At 43.1% G+C, this 22,616-nt stretch overlaps 1 protein-coding gene across 2 annotated transcripts in view; it reads left to right on the top strand.

Moving 5' to 3' along the window:
- Positions 1–22,616, top strand: part of gsap (gamma-secretase activating protein) — a 72,767-nt gene that overhangs the window by 24,218 nt on the left and 25,933 nt on the right. For both annotated transcript variants that reach the window (XR_014568757.1, XM_083757507.1), the window contains exons 17-25: positions 216–378; positions 1,111–1,180; positions 4,427–4,506; positions 6,528–6,608; positions 10,290–10,412; positions 11,652–11,698; positions 14,068–14,099; positions 15,777–15,838; positions 19,458–19,553. Coding sequence is in view for 1 of the 2 variants with exons in the window: in XM_083757507.1 (XP_083613633.1) it covers positions 216–378; positions 1,111–1,180; positions 4,427–4,506; positions 6,528–6,608; positions 10,290–10,412; positions 11,652–11,698; positions 14,068–14,099; positions 15,777–15,838; positions 19,458–19,553 (754 nt within the window). In the remaining variant the exon portion in view is untranslated. The remainder of the gene's footprint in view (positions 1–215; positions 379–1,110; positions 1,181–4,426; positions 4,507–6,527; positions 6,609–10,289; positions 10,413–11,651; positions 11,699–14,067; positions 14,100–15,776; positions 15,839–19,457; positions 19,554–22,616) is intronic.

Here is a 22,616-nt window from a genome sequence, read left to right as displayed (position 1 = left end):
TTACAGCGGTCGAAAGGACTTGCGCGCTCTGCTTGCGCACTAGTTGGCCATTTATGGCCTACTAGTGTGCAACAAGCAAGTATGCACTCGACAGAGTGCAGTTCTAGTTATTACTAAAATAGTAAAAAAGTCAAAGGGGTAAGGCAGTGACGAAAATGGAGCCCTAAATGTCCTAGCTGCCAATGCAGTCACTCACTCTTTCCCCCACCCTGCAGGCAGAACGCCGACATCTGTCCCAGTTTGGGACCTGAAGACTGCGCGCCCATCTGGCCCACCCACCCTGCCCGCCGTAGCAGCAGGAGGTCTGACGCCCAGCGGCTGGCCGCCCTCCACTGTCTGCTGGACTACATGGGAGATGACCCCCAGCTGGAGCTAAAGGTAAGGGGGATGACCCGCAACTGGCTCTTCCTAAAAAAGCACGGTTCAATTCGGTATTCTTATAGTGCCAAATCAGTCAACAAGTTGTCTCGAGACACTTTACAAATGGAGCCCAAATTCACCCACCCCACAGAGAGATGCAAGCAAAGGCAACAACCGTAAAAACAGCCAACGTATTACAGGAATAACAATTATCTGGTATGCTTTGGAAAGCGGTCGGCAGTAGTGTCCAGTATGCTTTGAGTGGTGCTCAGTGGGCTGAGTCACGCGGTTCTGTTCAAATTGTCAGTAAGAACGACGGGTTATTGGACAGAGTGCTGACCATGTTTTAGATGTTGTCTAATGGCAGTAGCTCTAAATGATAATGTCAATATAAATAAACTCTTCTGCTAGATTGCAGCAAATGTGGTCTTTTTTTGTTCTGGGGAATTGCTTGAATTGGCGAGTGAAGGTACTGTAGGCCGGAGAGCCTACAGTACTACAGCCATTTCACCTTCTCTGTGTTCACTTCTCTGCTTTATGTGTGCTGTTTACACTTTGAAGAAGCCAATCTACTAGTTCATGACACGAGAACTAGTAGATCGCCTAATTTAACTTTTAAAAAGGGCATAACTTAACTTCATGTAAGTTTGGATCCCGGAGAGACATCAAATGTATCTTTTGGAACTTGAGCTGAATGGTTTGGGAACCCCTGATTTAAAGTACAACTGTTAATGCAGAATCTTCCCACAGATCATTGATTGGCTGTGCGACAACCAGATGGCCTTTGAATCCTTTGACCAGATCCAGGAATTCATTCTAGGTGGGTCATTCTTCTTCTGTATGTGTTGTTTTGATTGCATAACACAGCTAATAGGGCCAATGGTTTGACTTTACCCTTTCTCCCTTCCTGTCATTGTCACGTGAAGAAGACATGGCGAATGGAGCACGATCGTGGCTGTTAATTTAGAGACTCTTGAGAGTTTACACTCAAGTAGTGTGAATCGAAAGGGTCTGTGTTTTACAGAGGTCGCTTCACTTGGAAGTTAAATCTGACTCAGGAAGTTAAATCCGCTATATAACATGTCCCACGATTGTCATTTAATCCACCCAAAACATACGTTTGGTAAGCAAAATACTATCGTTTAGATACATTAGACGCAAACCAGCTTGTTTTTGATCTAAAAAGTGATTCAGAGATATTTACGTTCTAAGTTGCCATGTCCCATAGCAAGCATAAGAGATATTTACGTTCTAAGTTGCCATGTCCCATAGCAAGCATAAGCCAGCAGAATTTTCATTTCCGCTTGTGCCGGATCTTTTCACGGGATGGAAATGGGAGTGTTACAGGGGGAAAGTGGACGCAGCTGAGCACCATAATCAATTGATTAAAAAAGGCGTGATAAGGCGTCATCGGCAACAAGGTACATACGAAAAAAGTCGTCGAAAGGCAGAGCTCTGCTCTGCCGGAAACATTGTGAAACATCAAGAAACGGCCATAGCCGTCATCACAAATGTGATGCGATGTTTCCGGCAGAGCAGGCCTCTCATTCTGTGGACCTTAATGACCAAGTGAATAGAAAAAACACAAATAAAAAGTATGTCATGACATCACAGGTTAATCTCTATTCCTTAAACTCTAGGGGTTTGTGGCTCCCCGGCTACATGGGGAGAGAGTATGTTTTGCACACGACTAACCTCTTCCCCAAATTCTTCTGAACGGCCTGTTATAGCGCCATCCTGATGCCGTTTTTTTGCTAAACACATTTCATTGCATTATCCATACATCACGCAAATCAGTATACACTATCTCTATGGTCATGTGATCAACACGGATCTGTCCCATTTCCCATATTCCATCCCGTTTGGCTTGTGTTTTGTTTTTTTGTCTCAGTTTGGAGGCAAGATTATCACCATGGAATTTAAACGGCAGTTTCTTATCAAGCCAGATGCCAAAGTGATATTTGACCCTCTCTATTGTAGAACCACATGCAGAGGTTATGGATATATATATAGATCTGTGATTCTGGTCCTAGTAGTGAACACTGTGAATTTTGTTTTGCTATGCAGTGGACTTTGGCGCCCGACCCCAAAGGGGTCCCGCACCTCTGGTTTGGAAACACTGTGCTAGAAGACGGTATACTCGCGTAGCAAGCTTATTAAAGCTCAAAGCGCGTGGTGAAAATAAAATGCTAGGGGAGCATTTCTGAGCATGAAGGAACTTTTAATTTATTTTTTATAGTATAATATTTATCATTTGGATATGCTTTAACACGGTTTTTATTAAGAGGACACAGCTCAGTGAAATGATGTAAATGAGAGAGAACGAAGGAAATGGCATATAATAATAGCCTTAAGCTCCAGTGTGAGGTGAACTAAGTGCGAAGGAATAATATCGTTTTTGAAATGAACTCGTTGGATCTGGAATGATGTCTCTAATCATCATCATCATAACCTTTATTTCAATTCGGAGTACAATTGATGCCGAATACAGAACACAAATCAACAATATACAAGTCAGTATTTTACAACGGCACTCTTAAATATACGAATCAGAAAACGTAAGATACCAAAACTTAAAGAACTATAAGAGACAGACAGAGAATGAATGAAAACGATTACAATGTTGAGCAAAAGTGCTGGAAATCATTTCCCTGAATTGTCCCAGGGAAGGCAGTGATGTGATTTTCACTTAATAATGGGAGAGCGTGAGACAGACGGCCGCTGGCATTACGTGTTCATTTTAGTTTTTTTGGACGGCAATTAAGATAATCACTCCCTTGGTTGACAATCAATTTAGTTTGAACAGCTTTTTGGTTGTTTTTCATTTTCACTTTTCAGTTGTTATACCATTCTGACCGGGCACCCATTTTGGTGTTGGCATCATGTTATGCTTTAGCTATTGAAAAATAGCAGATCTACAAGCTCATATCGCGCCACCGAGTGGCGCGATACGAGCTTGTAGGTCTGCTATTTTTTGAAAAATCGAAGAACGACTGACATTTTTAGAATCTGATCTCAGGTCAGAATGGGTTAATCAGACCAGTGTGTGTCCAGTGGAAAACTCGTATGAATCTGATCTCGGGTCAGAATGGGTTATACCAGCTCATGTGGAGTGTGAAGACCAGTGATTGTCAAACCTTTTCATGTCGAGGATCCTCCCCAAATTGATTGGTCTTTGCTCCATGTCATTCATCTCTCTCCCCATTTCCTGTCAGTCTACGGTTTCTATCAAGGCAGAAAAAGACTAAGAAAATGTCTTCAAAAATACTATTAATAAAAAACTGATTGTGATGCTAAGTTAAAGGTTAGACCACTTTTGTAGAGGTTTGGGTTGTGTAGTTGGTTACCTTGACATGATGTAACTCCAAATGTGGACAAGAAAAAAAAACTGCTCCAGTAATTAGAAATTAATAATTCAAATTATGCTCGACATTACTAACATTGTATGCTGAAACAGCTCTCAAAGTCACTCTTTTAGTACGTAAACAAAAAAAGTTGATTCAGACAATATAGAGCATCACCAAAACTCGTACCCTTTTCAAACAAATGTCACTTCCTGTTGATTTTTCTATCTGCATCCGGTTCCACGGCAAAAAAAGGCTAAATGCCAACAGAACCCTGTGCATTCTGTTGGAATGGGGAACCGGTCAAACTAGCAATACCCAAAGTTAAAGCCTCAATCTGCGATTTCTGGTTCTGTAGAACAGCAGAAACGGGGTTAGAATGATAACAATAAATCCTAATTCTACATATTGTGCTAATTGTAGTGATAGTGGTTATCAAAGTGAGGGTCCAGGGACCACAGGGTTCCTTCAGTTGGTTCCAAATGGAACCATATCAATTTGGTTCCATTTGTACACTCTTGACTTGAGTTAATAGGGGCCGGGGGGTCCTTGAGATTCAAATGTTGGTGTTAAAAATAAATCTTCTGGGGGTGTGCACAAAGATATTATCTGATTGTGGCCAAATACATATTAATTGCAGTTCCTTTACATGGAAATGTTTGAGGACAAGGGTTGAAAAGCGACTGCCCTTGACAATCAGTTTGACTGTATGTGTGTGACAGCCTCACTGTACAGGATCAGCTATGACAAGTCTCTGAGTCTGGACAAAGTACTGCCTTACTCTTCTGTGTTTGACATGAAGGTAACACACACACACACACACACTCACACACACACACGCACGGGTACCGCTTTGAATTTTATGCTACCCTGGTTTAAACTTTGCAACGTAACGTGTATAATCAGATTCTGAGTCAAAGCACATTAAAATGAATAAGTAGGCCTATTTAAGAAATGACTTCAGACCCATCCCAAATGTAGCCAGGCATGGTCAGACTAATATCACTACGTAGATATTAATCAACGTGATTCAAACCCTGGTCTCCCGCGCGGGAAGGGACACTAAAGCCAAATACATGGATTAAAGTTCTTAGTTGCCATGACTGATTTCAGACAGTCATTTGGATTCCATAGAATCCGGCCTGTCCTCCGTGGAAGCACGCGTTGGGCAGCGAAGATAGCCGATCTACAAGCTCTCAATGCGCCTGTAGATCGGCTATTTTCGGTTATTATTTTAAGATTAGATCATTTGAACTAAACAAACTCACAATTATGTTCAGAAGCATCTTCCATAAAATTAAATAAAGTCTCAGATATTTCATATACTGTAAAAGCAAAGGTTAAAGTGTCATAGTCTGTTATTTCTTCACCTGGTTGGCAGTACAGAATGTAGAACAATTACTAAAACATCATAATGTTACATCTTGTGTTGTAATGTAATAAACATTACGTTATACTTTAGCTATTGAAAAATAGCAGATCTACAAGCTCATAGTGCGCCACCGAGTGGCGCGCTACGAGCTTGTAGGTCTGCTATTTTTGAAAAATCGTGAAAATGTGGCGCAAATGTTTGAATAAAATTCTTTTGAGTTTTTAACTCAAATCTTTGGGTAAATGTTTTAGGAAATGGCGCTAGTGTTTGGTTTCACAAATCGCACATTAGTCGCACATTTTAACCCATTCTGAAAGAGAACCCATTTTGGTGTCAGTATCATGTTATGCTTTAGCTATTGAAAAATAGCAGATCTACAAGCTCATAGCGCGCCACCGAGTGGCGCGCTACGAGCTTGTAGGTCTGCTATTTTTGAAAAAAATCGAAGAACGACTGACATTTTTAGAATCTGATCTCAGGTCAGAATGGGTTCATCAGACCAGTGTGTTGTCCAGTGGAAACCTCGTATGAATCTGATCTCGGGTCAGAATGGGTTAAGTCGTGAGATTTGATGTTGCTTTCATCCATGCACATATCTTCTCCCCCCACCCATGACTGAGCCACTTTACTACAGTACATTGGCACCTCTCTGATAGTTTTTCGATTACTCAGCAAGCAGCTGTATATTTACACCCAATATCATCATTTTGGCACATACTGTTCCAAAACGCTGAATATTTAGTCCTGTAGATGCACTGTAGACATGGTCTTCCATGCATAGTTGTGTATGCAAACTATGCATACAAACACCAAACACGTACAAACGGTCCTATAGCGGTTCAACCCATTGAGACCCGAGACCAGATTCTACTAAATGTCTTCTGAACCCTGACAGTTTTCTGAAAAATCTGTTTCTATTATCAGTGGTGCTCAACTTTTTCATGTCAAGGACCCCACAAATTATACGTGTTTGGCCGTCAACCCCCATCTCAATATATTTGAGATGGGGGGGGGGGGGGGGGGGGGGGGTAAGTAAAGATTTGAGTTATAAACGTTTGCTGTGAAAGAATAATATATTCAAAGATTTGCACCCATTTTCACGATTCTTCAAAAATATAAATTATCTACATGCTACATGCGCAGATATACAAGCTTGTATATCTGCTGTTTTTTTCAACTGCTAAAGTTTAAAATAATGGTTAAAACGTGGTTCAAAGCTAAGGCGACTCGGATGCGTCCCAGGTCTTAACAGAGTATAGACAACCGGTCACCTGGTTCATGTGCTCGCGCGAGCCCATAGACTCCAATGCATTCCGGAAACTTCCGGTGTCCCTATTCGCCAATAGAAGTCTATGTGCTGTAGAAGAGCTGCCATTGGACTGGTCCCATGAAGTGCTAACGGAGTTGTCCTCTCTCTGTCTTACTCTATGGCTCTGGTGTTGTTGTTCCAGGAGGTCCCAGAGTGTTTGCTGAAGCTGCCCGGTGTGTCCTGTTCCACTGAGCTGCATGCTGACCCTGTCTTCAGAGGAAAGGTACAGTGCTGTTCCACTGAGCTGTATACTGACTAGGTACATAAGACAAGAGAGGCGAGGTTGAGATGTAGATGGAGATGAGCAGAGAAGGATGCTGCAGATGGAGCCGCCAGGCAAAGAGAAGAAGAGAAAAGCCAGAGGTTTATTTATTATTTATTCGCCGTAGTAAAGCAAGGAAAGTGTCCAGGTCTAGTTTTGTCAGATGTAAGGTTTAAAGAAAGTTGGGAACCACTGAGGTAAAGATATAAGCGTTCAATCAGAGCAACAAAGAGACTCTCAGCCAGTCAAAGAACGAGCGAGTCAGCTACAGCTACACATTCTATTTGTCTGGCAAATCACTCAGTCAGTGAGTCATTTAGTCACTTCATCAGCCATTCAATGAGCCACGCATTGAGCCAGCCGGGCTCTTGTTCCGTCCAGCCTCATTCACATGCTGTACATCTTAAGTAACAAACTGTGCTTTCTCTAGCAGAGATAACTGCCTTGTGATGAATTACACTTTTCCTCTTACTGTAGGTTTTTTCCACACTAGAAAAGAAACGGATTGCTATCTTCAATGCATTATGGATTTATGCATCAGATCTGTTGTAGCTGATTTGTGTGCGGCAGGCTTTTGCATTTTGTGTGTGTGTGTGTGTGTGTGCATGTGCGTGTGCGTCTTTGTTACTGAATATTGTGTGTGTCCATGCTCGGCTATGTATGTGTGTGTGTTTGCTTTTTGTCACTCTCAGGTGGAAACCTTGTTAAAAAAGCCTAACTTTTCAGGAAATGAAACAAATGAAAATAGTCTATTTTTGCCACTTTTGCACCTTTGATGTTGGAGAGGACACAGGGGGTCACATTCAGTGGTGTAAAGTACTTCTACTCCACTACATCTCTGATCCTAATATTGAACTTTTACTCCACTGCATTGATTTGAAAACTTTAGTTACTAGTTTGTAGTACCTTGTAGATTCTGATTATAATTACAAAACATACATTAACCACTGAGTGTACAGCACATATATAGCCGATCTACAAGCTCACAATGTGATGCTTGCTGTTTTCAAAATATTTTATACATTTGAAAACTTAAAATGGGGCATTCTGCACAATGAGTACTTTCACTTTTGTCTAAATCTAGTCAACCAGGCCTGCAGTAGGCTATACACTGGACAAATGTCTTCTAAATCTAGTCAACCAGGCCTGCAGTAGGCTATACACTGGACAAATGTCTTCTAAATCTAGTCAACCAGGTCTGCAGTAGGCTATACACTGGACAAATGTCTTCTAAATCTAGTCAACCAGGCCTGCAGTAGGCTATACACTGGACAAATGTCTTCTAAATCTAGTCAACCAGGTCTGCAGTAGGCTATACACTGGACAAATATCTTCTAAATCTAGTCAACCAGGTCTGCAGTAGGCTATATGTCTTCTAAATCTAGTCAACCAGGTCTGCAGTAGGCTATATGTCTTCTAAATCTAGTCAACCAGGCCTGCAGTAGGCTATACACTGGACAAATGTCTTCTAAATCTAGTCAACCAGGTCTGCAGTAGGCTATACACTGGACAAATGTCTTCTAAATCTAGTCAACCAGGTCTGCAGTAGGCTATACACTGGACAAATGTCTTCTAAATCTAGTCAACCAGGTCTGCAGTAGGCTATACACTGGACAAATGTCTTCTAAATCTAGTCAACCAGGTCTACAGTAGGCTATACACTGGACAAATGTCTTCTAAATCTAGTCAACCAGGTCTGCAGTAGGCTATACACTGGACAAATGTCTTCTAAATCTAGTCAACCAGGTCTGCAGTAGGCTATACACTGGACAAATGTCTTCTAAATCTAGTCAACCAGGCCTGCAGTAGGCTATACACTGGACAAATGTCTTCTAAATCTAGTCAACCAGATCTGCAGTAGGCTATACACTGGACAAATGTCTTCTAAATCTAGTCAACCAGGTCTACAGTAGGCTATACACTGGACAAATGTCTTCTAAATCTAGTCAACCAGGCCTGCAGTAGGCTATACACTGGACAAATGTCTTCTAAATCTAGTCAACCAGGTCTGCAGTAGGCTATACACTGGACAAATGTCTTCTAAATCTAGTCAACCAGGTCTGCAGTAGGCTATACACTGGACAAATGTCTTCTAAATCTAGTCAACCAGGTCTGCAGTAGGCTATACACTGGACAAATGTCTTCTAAATCTAGTCAACCAGGTCTGCAGTAGGCTATATGTCTTCTAAATCTAGTCAACCAGGTCTGCAGTAGGCTATACACTGGACAAATGTCTTCTAAATCTAGTCAACCAGGTCTGCAGTAGGCTATACACTGGGCAAATGTCTTCTAAATCTAGTCAACCAGGCCTGCAGTAGGCTATACACTGGGCAAATGTCTTCTAAATCTAGTCAACCAGGCCTGCAGTAGGCTATACACTGGACAAATGTCTTCTAAATCTATTCAACCAGGTCTGCAGTAGGCTATACACTGGACAAATGTCTTCTAAATCTAGTCAACCAGGTCTACAGTAGGCTATACACTGGACAAATGTCTTCTAAATCTAGTCAACCAGGTCTGCAGTAGGCTATACACTGGACAAATGTCTTCTAAATCTAGTCAACCAGGTCTGCAGTAGGCTATACACTGGACAAATGTCTTCTAAATCTAGTCAACCAGGTCTGCAGTAGGCTATATGTCTTCTAAATCTAGTCAACCAGGTCTACAGTAGGCTATACACTGGACAAATGTCTTCTAAATCTAGTCAACCAGGTCTGCAGTAGGCTATATGTCTTCTAAATCTAGTCAACCAGGTCTACAGTAGGCTATACACTGGACAAATGTCTTCTAAATCTAGTCAACCAGGCCTGCAGTAGGCTATACACTGGACAAATGTCTTCTAAATCTAGTCAACCAGGCCTACAGTAGGCTATACACTGGACAAATGTCTTCTAAATCTAGTCAACCAGGCCTGCAGTAGGCTATACACTGGACAAATGTCTTCTAAATCTAGTCAACCAGGTCTACAGTAGGCTATACACTGGACAAATGTCTTCTAAATCTAGTCAACCAGGTCTACAGTAGGCTATACACTGGACAAATGTCTTCTAAATCTAGTCAACCAGGCCTACAGTAGGCTATACACTGGACAAATGTCTTCTAAATCTAGTCAACCAGGCCTGCAGTAGGCTATACACTGGACAAATGTCTTCTAAATCTAGTCAACCAGGCCTACAGTAGGCTATACACTGGACAAATGTCTTCTAAATCTAGTCAACCAGGCCTACAGTAGGCTATACACTGGACAAATGTCTTCTAAATCTAGTCAACCAGGTCTACAGTAGGCTATACACTGGACAAATGTCTTCTAAATCTAGTCAACCAGGTCTACAGTACCGGTACGTGGTTCTGAAAAGTTTTAACCACCATAACTCTGAGTGTGTACAAACGGGTCCCTTTGGTTCTAATTCTACACTCTGAGTTACAGACCTGTAAGGATCCATTCGGAAGTAATCCAGATCCCTTGTACCCCAATTTGAGAACAACTACAATATGTATGCAATATTGTATGTATGGTTGAATTTGTGTAGATTTACTAAATATAGGAATCAATAAAGTGAACGGTTAAGGAATCAGACCGTTAAGAGGGAAAATAATGGAAATCTGGAGCTACTGTAGGAGGTTTGTTTTGTGTGTGTCCAGGCCAGGAGTCTGCATGGTTTCTGGGCAGACCTGCATTGGAACACGGACAGGATGAGGTACCTGGAGGCGGTCCCAAACCCCAGATACAAGACCTCCCACTTACTGGACGTCTGGGACAAACTGGTGAGTCAGAGAGAGAGAGAGAGAGAGAGAGAGAGAGAGAGTGTGTGTGTGTGTGTGTGTGTGTATTCTGCCTAAAAACAGGCATAGATGACTTCAAACATGAATCCTCTAGATTTTATACTGTGTTCCTGGATTTCAGAGATGCGTTTGGCACACTCTCACATAAGGTGATGCTGAATGCACTGGAGGAACTACATCTACCTCAGCCTTTTGTGAATATTATTTCCAATGTGTACCAAGACTCGTTTCTCCAGGTCATCTGTGGGCAGCAGCTCACAGATTCAGCTGATCACTCTGTTTCACATTCGATGTACAAAAATGCTGCTATTGGGGAGGATGTTTTAAAATTTACCATCAAAGCAAGACTGCAAGTATTACCAACGAAGTACAATCTGTCAATCTGGTATCCCGACACCCACACTCCACTCTGTATAAACCATCATGATTCTGAACAACACCTAGAATCCATCGCACACATAACAAATGGATGTAGTGCATACAAAAACTTGTATATTGCTCGCCACGACCGGATTGTTGACCTAGTGTCTGATGCAGTTCGAAAGTATGTGCCATCTAGTGCAGCAATGTATAAACATTCAAGAGTGTTACCAGATTGGTTTAGCTGTGCATGTGATGTCTTTGCTAACATCCCGAATACACCTGATGTTGTCTTTGTTGACACCAGTCACAAGGAGGTCCTGATTCTGGAGGTGGGCTGTGTCTTTGATTTGTACATGGACCAGGCATTCCAAGATAAATATTCTAAGTATCAACCATTACTTGGAAGTATAACAAACTTGGAAGTATAACAAACTTAGGCCATGAGTGGCCTAAGAATAGCTGGCATGACAAAAAGCAAAGCCAAACAACTTGCCAAATACAGTTCTGTTTCGGCTGTTATAGGCAGTTTGTCTGTGTGGAGAAGGAGGTGCCATGTGTATCCTTAAGTGAACATGAACTGTCAACCCTGTTATATTTGTTTCCTTGTAAAATTAATTGTAATTTGTGGATTCAAATAAAGAATGTGTGTGTGTGTGTGTGTGTGTGTGTGTGTCATTAAAATCGTAGCACGTGCAATGACAGAACTAGAGCTTCATTTGATTTATTTACATTCTACATGCATGCACCCCCCCCCCCTCCACTTTGATGGAAGAGATGCAGTGTGTGTGTCTCAGTTTCTCTTCTGAGCGAGCGTGTGCGTGCGTTTCCTGACACTGTTTTGTTGGTTGTTTTTTCCAGAGGTGTGAAGGCAGAAAGTCTTCCAGTCACATGGACAACACAACCAAGTAGGTTTTCAGCAGTCGAGGTCCATTATTTATTTGGCATTGATTGAACCTCAATGGTTCACGCTCGCCTCCATGTTTATCTTGGGCCGCTCGCCGGCACCGGTTCTTGTATTTGTTTTACTAAGGATAAGATTATAAATACGTTTAGGGTTCAAGCCTTTACTTCAAGGTAAACTTTATTGTCCACAAGAGAAATTTGTCTTGGGCTTTCAGCCCTGCTGCAGCCACACAGAAAACATCAGTGACAAAACACATAATAGAAATTCATGACCGAGGGGGGAACACATTACACAAATGGTGCACAAATGGTCATTTTAGTTGACCGTCTGTACAAATTATTTTTTAAACCTGATGTTCACTTAGGTTCGCTGTACCTTCTACCAGAGGGCAGAAGTACAAACTACTCATGTACAGTAAAACATGGGTAACATCACTGACAATGTTTTGAGCCTGTCTTATTGAAGCCTGCTCATAAATAGACTGCAGAGAGGGGAGTTGTCTTACTCCTATGATCTTCCCTGCAGTCTGCACCAATCTGAACAATTCGGACAATTTGGACAATCGGAGATTACCGAACCAAACATTGATGTCAAATCTAACCAGGCTTTCCAAGATCGCTCGGTAGAACACTGACATACATTTTTGGTCAACACTGTGAACCCTGAGACGACGGAGAAAGTGCAGTCTCTGCTGCAGTCTCTACTACAGGGACTGTCCACATGTGTATTCCAAGGTATTTTAGGTATAGGTTTAGGCACCGTTTTACTGAGGTTACGTTTAGGAATGAGGTTAGTTTCAGGCATCGTTTACTGAGGTTACGTTTAGGAATACAATCTGGCGACCGTTCCCGAGGTCGCTGGATTTGCCCCGGGGAGAGCGTGTTTTGGGGCGAGCGTTTTGGTATTGTGGACGCTCCTCTCTGTAGCTGTGCTCCTTATCTGTGCACCTGGCCGACTGATATGACCCTCCCCACCCCTCAAGGTGAGCTGGTCAATGACACACAGATAGAATGGCTCGGAGCCATTCTATCTGACAGTGTTCCGTGCAGAGAAAATCACAGCTAAATACTCTCAAATGAAACATGGCCTTTACAAGTTTACATAAAGCCTTTCAAGACCATTATCAATAACAAATGGTCTTCTTCCCAAGTGTTCTCTTTATTTTTAGTATGGGACTACATAAGGACACCAATGCAGAACTGTCCTACTATTGTACTGAAATCTTGTATCTCCATATTTCAACTTTTTATGTTTTCTTGTTTAAATGAACGCCCTTCTTCTTCGTACGAGAGTGTCGCACAAAAGTAGCGAAAATTGAAGATTGACAAGCTGACAACGTGTCGTTCTACGGAGAGCTTGTAGATCTGCTATTTTATTTTAGTACCGGTTTTAGCTTCTGACTAGAGACTAGTCGGAAGCTAATACCGGTACTTAAATGGCCTGGCCAGACCATTGCATCTCGCAATTTTCAAATCCTTCCGTCATACAGTCTGGGTATGAGTAAGTGATAAAGTGGAGGTGAAGTCTCCTCCCTGGCCTGGCTAATAAGACAGACTCATATCGCCACGTGGTAATTTATTTTTGCCAACGGCATATTCACCTATATTATTCATTTATCCTAATTTAAATAGAAATCATCTAAGTATATATAGCTAGCTGCTTAGCACAAATGGAAATAACATCAACTGTAAAGATATATACTGGTGTATATATATATATTTTAATGTTTTTTTGCGGCTTTCGCCTTTTTATTTCATATTTTTTATGGGACAGACAGTAGGCTGACAGGAAATGGGGGAGAGAGACATGCAGTAAAGGCCGTCGGGGATCGGGAGTCGAACCCGCGGCACACTGCCAGACTCGGGCTACCGGCCAAGGTGCCTGGACCGCTGAGCCTCCGCCCAGGCCAGAAGATATTTTAAAATATATTTCCGTGAACGGAAATGGCAGCTTCCTTACTCGGATTTCAGGGGGGTGTAGTTCCAGACTCTATTTGGCATTCAGAAATTGTGGAATAGTTGACTAAATATTAACTACATTCGATCCTACATAGCTATGCTATGCTGCATGCAGTGCATATCATTGGTGTCAGGCAGAAACCTCTTATCGCCATACTTTAACTTTTTGTGTTTGTTTTTGTTTTGGGCCTACTATATCATACTACAGCAGCGTCACACAAAAATGAGCTTGTAGATCTTCCACTTTAGCTGTTTTTGAATTTGCATCCTGAAAAGTACCAGTTTGAGACATATGTGGTTTCCGCCCGACAGAGACGATGTGTGTGACTTAAAAGTTTGCAGCCCTGTGTGTGTGTGTGTGTATGTAGAAGATAAAAAAAACCTTTTGTTTGTTTTTGTCCTGTTTTTGTAGAGTCCTATCTATGGTGGACACCTGGAGCCTTGGTAATGACACACACACACACACACACACACACACGTGATTGATCACAATGCCTTGGCCTCTGTTAGAACTCTTCATTTCCTCCAAGGATTGTTGTGTATTTAAACCAGGAAACGATTCGAACTCTGTGTGTGAAGTATATAGAATTTGAGAAACGAACATAGTAAGAATTGTGTGTGTGTGTACTTTTATTACTATATTTGTGAGAGCCTGACATCCCCATACAGCATGAGAAACAGACATTGTGAGACAACTTTCCTGGTCCTCAAAAGAGAAAAGAGAAATTATGTTTAGATAATTTGCAATTAGGAAAAGATTCCAGATAAGCGTTAGACTTAGCTTTAAGAGGTTAGATTTAGGGGTTGGGACTAAGACTTGATTGAATTTGGTGTGTGCAAATTGCCGCTCCACAAGCTCACAAGCTTGTAGTGCGGTTATTTCCGGCTTTAGAGTTGGGATTAAAAATGGCAAAATTATAATCATCATTTAAATGCCATTCATAAAATCATCGTCCATCACCCCACAAGTATAGTAGAATGTTGTACATGGACATTGTGATGACCATTGTCTTGGTCCTCATAGGAGAAATGGTTGTTAAGGTTAAAAAAAGATTTGCAGAGCTAGACTTACAATTAGGAAAATACACGTTTTTTGAGCTTGTAGATCTGCTTTTATTTTGAGTGATGCAACCACTCCTACAACCAGCAATGTTCGTGACTTTCACCTATGTATGTGACGTTCACCTACCTATGCATGTGTGAGTACCAGTAGGGGCGCTGTTGTGCCATGCACAGAGAGAGAGAGAGAGACTCCACTCTGTTCACACGGGTGTGATTTCTTTTGCTTACGATTAAAAATGGCTATATTTATTGAAAATGGCATCACTAAAATTGCTGCCCTAAAATGTTGCAAGTACAGTAATACAAACCTGTGTGTGTGTGTGCTTCTTGCGCTGAGGGGTCAAAAAAAAAAATTAAGTCCCACCAGAGAATAGTGCAGAACAGAACAAGTGCCTCCAGTCTTTATCACAGAGAGAGAGGAGAGGTTAGGAATGCTGCACTTATGTAAGAGAGTCTCTGTCACTGTTACCGGTTATTCCCCTGTTGGCCAATGTTATCAAGGTTTTAAATTGTTCATACATTTATTTAGTTTTATTTTAAATTTCAGTTTAGTTTTAATTCCTTTTTAATATGGGGGTTTAGTTTAGTTTTTCAGCGGTGCACACCGTCTCCAATGGTCAGCTGTGTGTGTGTGTGTGTGTGTGTGTGTAGGACCTTTGACCCCTTTCTGAGTAGGACCTATTGACACATGCAGCTGCTTAAGTCAACAACTGGGGGTCCTTGAGGGAGTTCCAGGGGGTCCCCAGCTAAATGATAGTTTGTACAGTCTAAGAGTTAGACTGTACATTTGTACAGTCTAAGAGTTAAATTAACATTGATTTTATTTTAAATTGGGGGTCCCAGAGATAGAAATGCGATTAAATGGCGGTCCGTAGTCAAACTGCATGGGGGGTCCTTGAAATTAAACGGGTTGAGAATCACTGCTAGAGCCATAAAGATCTTCGCTTATGGGGGTCCCTGGCATATCTTTTCTAATGGGGGTCCACGGGGCTAATTAGAGTCAATTTGGGGGTCCTTGACATGAAAAAGTTTGGGAACCATTGGTCTGTTGTGTTCCAGATAAGAAGCTGGTCCCGCTGTTTCAAGAAGAGGATTACCAGCAGAGGGCGCTCATAGGCCTGGTGAGAGAGGAAACACACACACAAACACACGTCACACACGTTTGTATTACTATACTGGTGAGGATTTTATGAATGGCATTTAAATTATGATTATAATTTTGCTATTTTTAATCCTAACTCTAAAGCCAAGTTGCATGCTACTAATACTATAAATCAAGCATAAATCTTAATCCCAGCCGTTAAACCTAACCTGAGTCTTGAAGCTATATCTAATGCTTATCTGGAATATTTTCCCTATTGCAAAGTATGCAAACATCATTTTTAACCATAAAACATATTCTCGTGAGGACCAAGAAAGTTGTCTCACAATATCTCATTCTCACACTGTATGGGGTTGTCAGGCCCACACACACACACACACACACACACACACACACACACACACACACACACACACACTCACACTCACACTCACACTCACACTCACACACACAAGCCCTCGAGTTCATTATGTCACACACAGAAATAAACTGTCACACAGCAAAGAAAAGCCTTGGCACTCAGAATGCCATGCACCCAGAAGTGTGGAATCTCTGCCATTAACAGGTGCACACGCCCATCGCCCTGGCCTCCTGCAATGTACTTAAAAGGTATAAAGAATAGTGGGAGGCTTTAATGGTTCTAGTAGTCAGGATGTTGAGGCAGATTACATGCGGCATTTGATGTTTAAACCACTATAGGACTTCACCAGCCTGGATACGCTTGTCACTCTGGCAGGCCACTGTGCACTGAATGAGTGTTGGACGTATGCTCATGCTGGCTGCGCTGAATGCACTGAATGAGCGTTGGACGTATGCGCTGAATGCACTGAATGAGTGTTGGACGTATGCGCATGCTGGCTGCGCTGAATGCACTGAATGAGTGTTGGACGTATGCTCATGCTGCTGGCTGCCCTGCACTGAATGCACTGAATGAGTGTTGGACGTATGCGCATGCTGCTGACTGCCCTGCACTGAATGAGTGTTGGACGTATGCGCATGCTGCTGGCTGCCCTGCACTGAATGAGTGTTGGACGTATGCTCATGCTGCTGGCTGCCCTGCACTGAATGTACTGAATTAATGTTGGACGTATGCTCATGCTGGCTGCACTGAATGCAGAGCCAGGAGAATATTGTGGCTGTCGGGCCTTGCATGCCCAACACGTAGGCCGTGACCCAGGACCCCAAATCTGGGGTCATCGGTACCAATGGGAAGGTATACGTCCCTAGTACTAAGAAATATGTGATAGCATTGCAGTGGTGGTAGCTTTCTGTGTGTTATCACTCCCTTGATAACCACAGGCCAATTCTCAAAATCCATTCTACTTCAAACGGATGGTTCTCTCTCATTTTTTATCATTTATCTTTGAAGAATGGTTGGGATACAGCTCAGACGATATATTTCTCTGAAAAGTTGTTAAAAATAGCATATCTAGAAATATAGTAATTATCTATTACAGGAGAGACAACATAGACGTACTTCTGTTTTCATGAAAGATGTAGCACAACGGTTCCTAACATAAATTCTAAGAAAATGTTTTATGAAATTCAATATATTAAATTCTAAGGAAATGTTTTATGAAATTCAATAAACTAAATATAGTGCAAGTGTACAGTGTAAGTAATGCATAAGATAACTTTCCGTTCACCATCCCATATACAGTACATTAATATTACCCTTTAGTCTTATATCTGTTCAATACTAAACCTATACATACAAACTGGCAATTTGCATAATCCAAAAAGGCCACTGAGCAGCGAGCTCATTGCATTTACATAATTTATGTATAGAACTAGAATTTTGCGGGCCTTCGGCCAGCTCATCCTAGCTTGCATGCGTCGCCAAGGGTGCATACTCTTACTGTACTGTACTGTACTGTACTGTACTGTACTGTACTGCTCTACTGCTCTACTCATTTACAATTTAGGCATTTAGCAGACGCTCTTAATCCAGCGCGATTAAGCAAGAACAAAAAGCATGGCATACATCACATACATAAGTAGTTATCATGAAACATGGGTCATAGATCACTGTTTCCCAAACAGTGGGTCGGGACCCATTTGTAGTGGAAATAGCTACGCTGTAGATCTACAATTTTCCCTAGTTTGGGTCCGGGGGAAACGTCTTTCTCTTTTGGGTCTCGGCCCGAAAAGTAGATAACGCTGCAGTGCTACAGTGGAGGCAGTGCAGGGCTCCAGAGTGACCCCAACGCTTGACAGGGGAGCGATTCAGGGGTCCTGAGTTGGTGTTGGTGAGACTGCACTCTCACATTGCATCGCCAGAATGCAGTATACCTGCCTCTGGGATTCTGTCTTGGAAGAGAGGTAGAAATTGGTACAGCAAACCTAGGTTCATACCCCGGGTAGGACACGGAATATGGATTCAAGTCAAAATACATGAATGAACACTGAGAATTTTACTCTGTGTGTGTGTGTGTGTGTGTGTCTGTGTGTGTGTGTGTTCCAAGAGTTGTGTGTATGTGCATTTCAGAGTGAATTCAAGGTTGTGTGTGTGCGCGCTCCTTCTGGATCTTTGCCCCGTAGCCTTTTAAGATTATGAATCTTTGTCAGATTTTATAGGGAGACTTCGATACTAACTCCGGGGGAGCCCAGGGTCGAACTGGGAACCGGCCACTCCACCGCTGAGCCACTGCCGCCTCAGAGATTGTTAAAATTAAATAAGGCTATTGCTATTGTTAAACTTCGACCAACCCAGGACTCTCTCTCTCTCTCTCTGTCTCTCTCACACGTCTATCTTTCAGTCTTCATTCCTCCGCTGTCTCTTGGTCTTGTCTGAGCGTTCAATGTTCCCTCCATTCATCTTCCTGTCGTCCTCTCATCACCTCGTCATGTCCTCCATCTTCACTTCTCTGTCACCCTCCCTCCCCGCCTTTTTTGACTCATTCCCTATTTCCTTTCCTTCCTATTGGTCCTCTCCTTCCTATACTTGTCGCCATACCTTCTTCTTTCATCCTGTCTCCTCTTTATCGCTCTTGTGTCAACCCCTCCTCCTCCTCCCTCTCGCACTCCTCACTCCCGATCTTCCCTATAGATGCACCCCTCCTCCTCCTCCTCCCTCTCGCACTCCTCACTCTAGATCTTCCCTATAGACGCACCCCCCCACACACCTTTTATCACTTATTTTTCTCCCCACACCTCCCCCCCCCCCCCTCTCTCTCTCTCTCTCTCTCTCTCTCTCTCCTCCCAGCAGGATAGCAGGTCAGAACACTGTGACTGCAACTATCACAGATCTTCTCTGCTGTACTCTTGTTTCCTCCTCCTCTCCTCTCCTCAACTCTCCTCAGCTCTGCTCTCATCTTCTCATCTCCCCTCTCTGCTTCTCTCCTCTCCTCTACTTTCTCCTCTCCGCCTATCTCCTCTCCGCTTCTCTTCTCTCGGCCTATCTCCTCCCCTCACGCTGTTAGACTATAATTTGGGACAGTGTAGTCGAGAGAAAAGTTGTGAAGTGAACTTTAGCTGAACCTACTGGGAGTACACACCGTCACCAAAGTCTTCTCTCGGTAGGCTGTGTGCTGCAGTGTTGCACACGCACATGCGCGCGTGAGCGCACACACACACACACACACACACACACACGTCGTACACTGTCACTAACGGCATGTGTGTGTTTTGTATTGCAGATGGTTGATAAGCTCAGAGAACATGTGAACAGACATCTACCTCGATTGGGGAAGAAGAGGATCGATTCGCTGGTGCTCAGCTACGTAGCAAAGCTGGTAGGGTGTGTGTGTGTGTGTGTGTGTGTGTGTGTGTGTGTGTGTGTGTGTGTGTGTGTGTGTGTGTGCGCGCGCTTGCATGCGTGTATACTTGTATTACTAAGCTTGTGAGGGTCAAATGCCACCGCCACACAACTGCAGTGCAACAAAATAACAAAACACTACTGCGAAACACGCGTCCCCCGCTATTTAATCCAATATTACACGCTGCCGAGATTGTTTTATTACCTTTAGAGGCCATGACAATGCGAAACGAAACCACAGTGCACAGCATGTTGTAGTCTAAACAAACGGCCCGTCCACATGCATTGGGCTCAATTTCCCAGAAGCCCTAGCAGCCCAGACAATGACTTGATTTCCGGTTTCGTCATCATAACGCGACGGCCTCGTCACGGGACAAATTTATTTTTAATTCTTTTAAAACGGCGAATTAAATTAAACAAATGGCGGGTTTAGCGTGTTACGTGCGGTGGAACCCCGGATTAAATAATTTAAAGCCCTGAAAGTGTAAACTAAATAAAAAACTAGAATAACAATATAACGATAACTAACTGAAACCGTATTGTGTTTACAAAACAAACTAAAATGAACTGAAATTAATAGACAAAATGCCCTTTAGTTGTCGTTTATTTATAACAGTTGTTGTGCATGCGGTTGGTGGTTCATCTGTAACTGAATACAGTACATGTTTAATGGCGGAGTCTCCCGTCGATCCGACAGATGAGTACTAGACAAGCAGTTATCTCCTTTCAGCGTGGCTCCTCATGTGAGAGTGTAGCCCCATGCCTGGGATACACCAGGTCCAGTGTTGAGGTGAGAGAGGTCCACGTTTCCCGTGGCCTCTCTTGTCTTGGATGGATTGATTGAACCGCACGTGCCTGTTGGAAGGTCTCGATGCCTTGGGTAACCTGCCTCCACCTTTCCCTGTCGGCAGCTGTATCCTCCCAGTTTGCTGCATCGCTGTTGCAGCTTCTGAGGTTGGCCTTCAGTGCGTCTCTGAAGCGGAGAAGGGGTCTTCCCAGGCCATGCTGCCCCTCCATCAAAAAATAAGAACTAATTACAACTAGCAAATCCGGAAAAATTCTATATACATACACGCACACTGTTCTTGAGCTCCCAGGATTTCTTTCACTTCCCTTGAACGGAGAGCATATCTGCCTTATTGAGACTAATAGCCCTGTGTGGACAAATAACCTATTAACCCAATAAAACCAGGAAAGTTTATTTTCATCTAACCCAGAGAGTCTAAAGAAATGATGATGATTATCTGAAGAATTATCTCAGAGTGGATTCCCTTCCTCCTTTAAGAGCACTTGCATCAGGATGAGTAATACCCCATCTGGAAAAAAGAACCCCCATAAGAAAAGATTTATATTCAAATTGTTTCAAATGGTGTCAGTCACACTGATTAAAGCTATATTATCTAACTTTATATTATCTAACTCCCTGGACCCCCTCCCCCAACGCAACCCAGTTTGAGAACCACCGCTCAACAGAAGCGGCGCATGGTGGATAGTCGGTAGCACTGTCGCCTCACAGCTAGAAGGTCCCGGGGTCGATTTCCACCTGGCATCCGCACCCATACCCTAGGCGGCGTTGGAGAAAGGGCCTTTCTGTGTGGAGTTTGAATGTTATCACCGTGCCCTGGCCTAGGGTATAGGTACCCTCACAAAAGAAATGCAGTAATCCTGGTCTCTATACTGCCTCCCCCTGGCCAGCCGGGGGCGCCTGATGGAGGGGAAAGGAACTGGTTGGAATAACGTGTTCCTTCCACGCGCTACGTGCAACCGGAGAAACTCTCCCCTATCAGGTGATAAGAAGTGGCCTGCTCACTCCTCATGCATTGATGGAAGCATGAGCTCGGTTCGGGGCTCTCCCCAGGTTTGCAGAGGGAGAGTAGCGCCCAGGATTACAGCTTAGGCAATTGTCACCGGGTGAAGAATTAGCTTACAGAAATCACGAGATACAAACAATTAAAAAAAGAGAACTACCACTCAACACAAGCGGGGATGATCATTATCTCTCCCCGCCTGTCGGCGCTTATTGAGACTAACGACGGTGCACTGACACAGGGGAGAGGGGTTTTGGTGGTGGTGGTGTGTGTGTGTGTGTGTGTGTGTGTGTGCGGACGAGGGGAGTGGATTGGGAAGGAGAGGCGCATTATTACTTAAGAGTTGGTGAAACTTCTGCCCTTGATAGATTGCACTCGCCGAGAACATTATCATCATTGTTATTTATCTCCACTCCCCCTGCATGTCGCATTCCTTTCATAACAACGGCAGCAAAGTCAGATAGAGGAGAGAGAGAGAGAAACAGCGAGTTACAGCGATGGGATGAAGTATTTTAATTAAGCAGGGGAAAAAGACTTCTCTCACATACTGTAGGCAGTGAGGTTGTAGGAGTGTTTCTCTTGTCAGCCAAGAGGAGAGCGTCAGAGAGATCCTTGCTCATTAAGACAAACCGCTGATTCTGGTTTGCCGGTCTAATAAGAAGACACCAAAGGAATGCTGCTGCTGCTGTGTTTCGGCTGGGTCTTTTCAATGGTTGAGTTTTTGAGCGGTGCGTGCTTGCTGCTTCTATAGCCTCGGTCCCAGCCTCACTCATCTGCCAAGAGAAAAGCCTGGTCACAATACTGTATAATGCAGAGTGCATAGGCGGAAATGTTGGGACGGAACATCCGCCAGATGTATTACCCCCGGATACAATATCTTTTGGACCAATCACACTTGTTTCATTCACGAAGAATGTAAACGGAATTGTAAAGCGTAAAACGTAATTTCCTTGAGCGGTACTTCCGCCAGAATTCCGCCAAAAAGAATACAGCGTATATTGTGCTGCTTCTACAAGTGACTTTTATGTGCGTGTGTGTGTGTGTGCGCGTGTGCGTGCGTATGCATGTATGACCCAAGTAAACACAAGCACAAGTGCGCATGACACACTACAGCCGGGTAGGTCGGTATGCATGGTATACATACGGTATGTCCCGACAAATGTAGACCAATCACAGCCAACTATTTCAGCTCAGCTGATACTGCCTCTAGACTAATCACAGCTCACCTCGCG

This window comes from Protomyctophum parallelum, assembly GCF_964188405.1.
Source record: "Protomyctophum parallelum genome assembly, chromosome: 22".
Lineage (NCBI taxonomy): Eukaryota > Metazoa > Chordata > Actinopteri > Myctophiformes > Myctophidae > Protomyctophum > Protomyctophum parallelum.
Note: the sequence above shows the minus strand (reverse complement) of the source record. Positions and strands in the feature narration are given on the sequence as shown.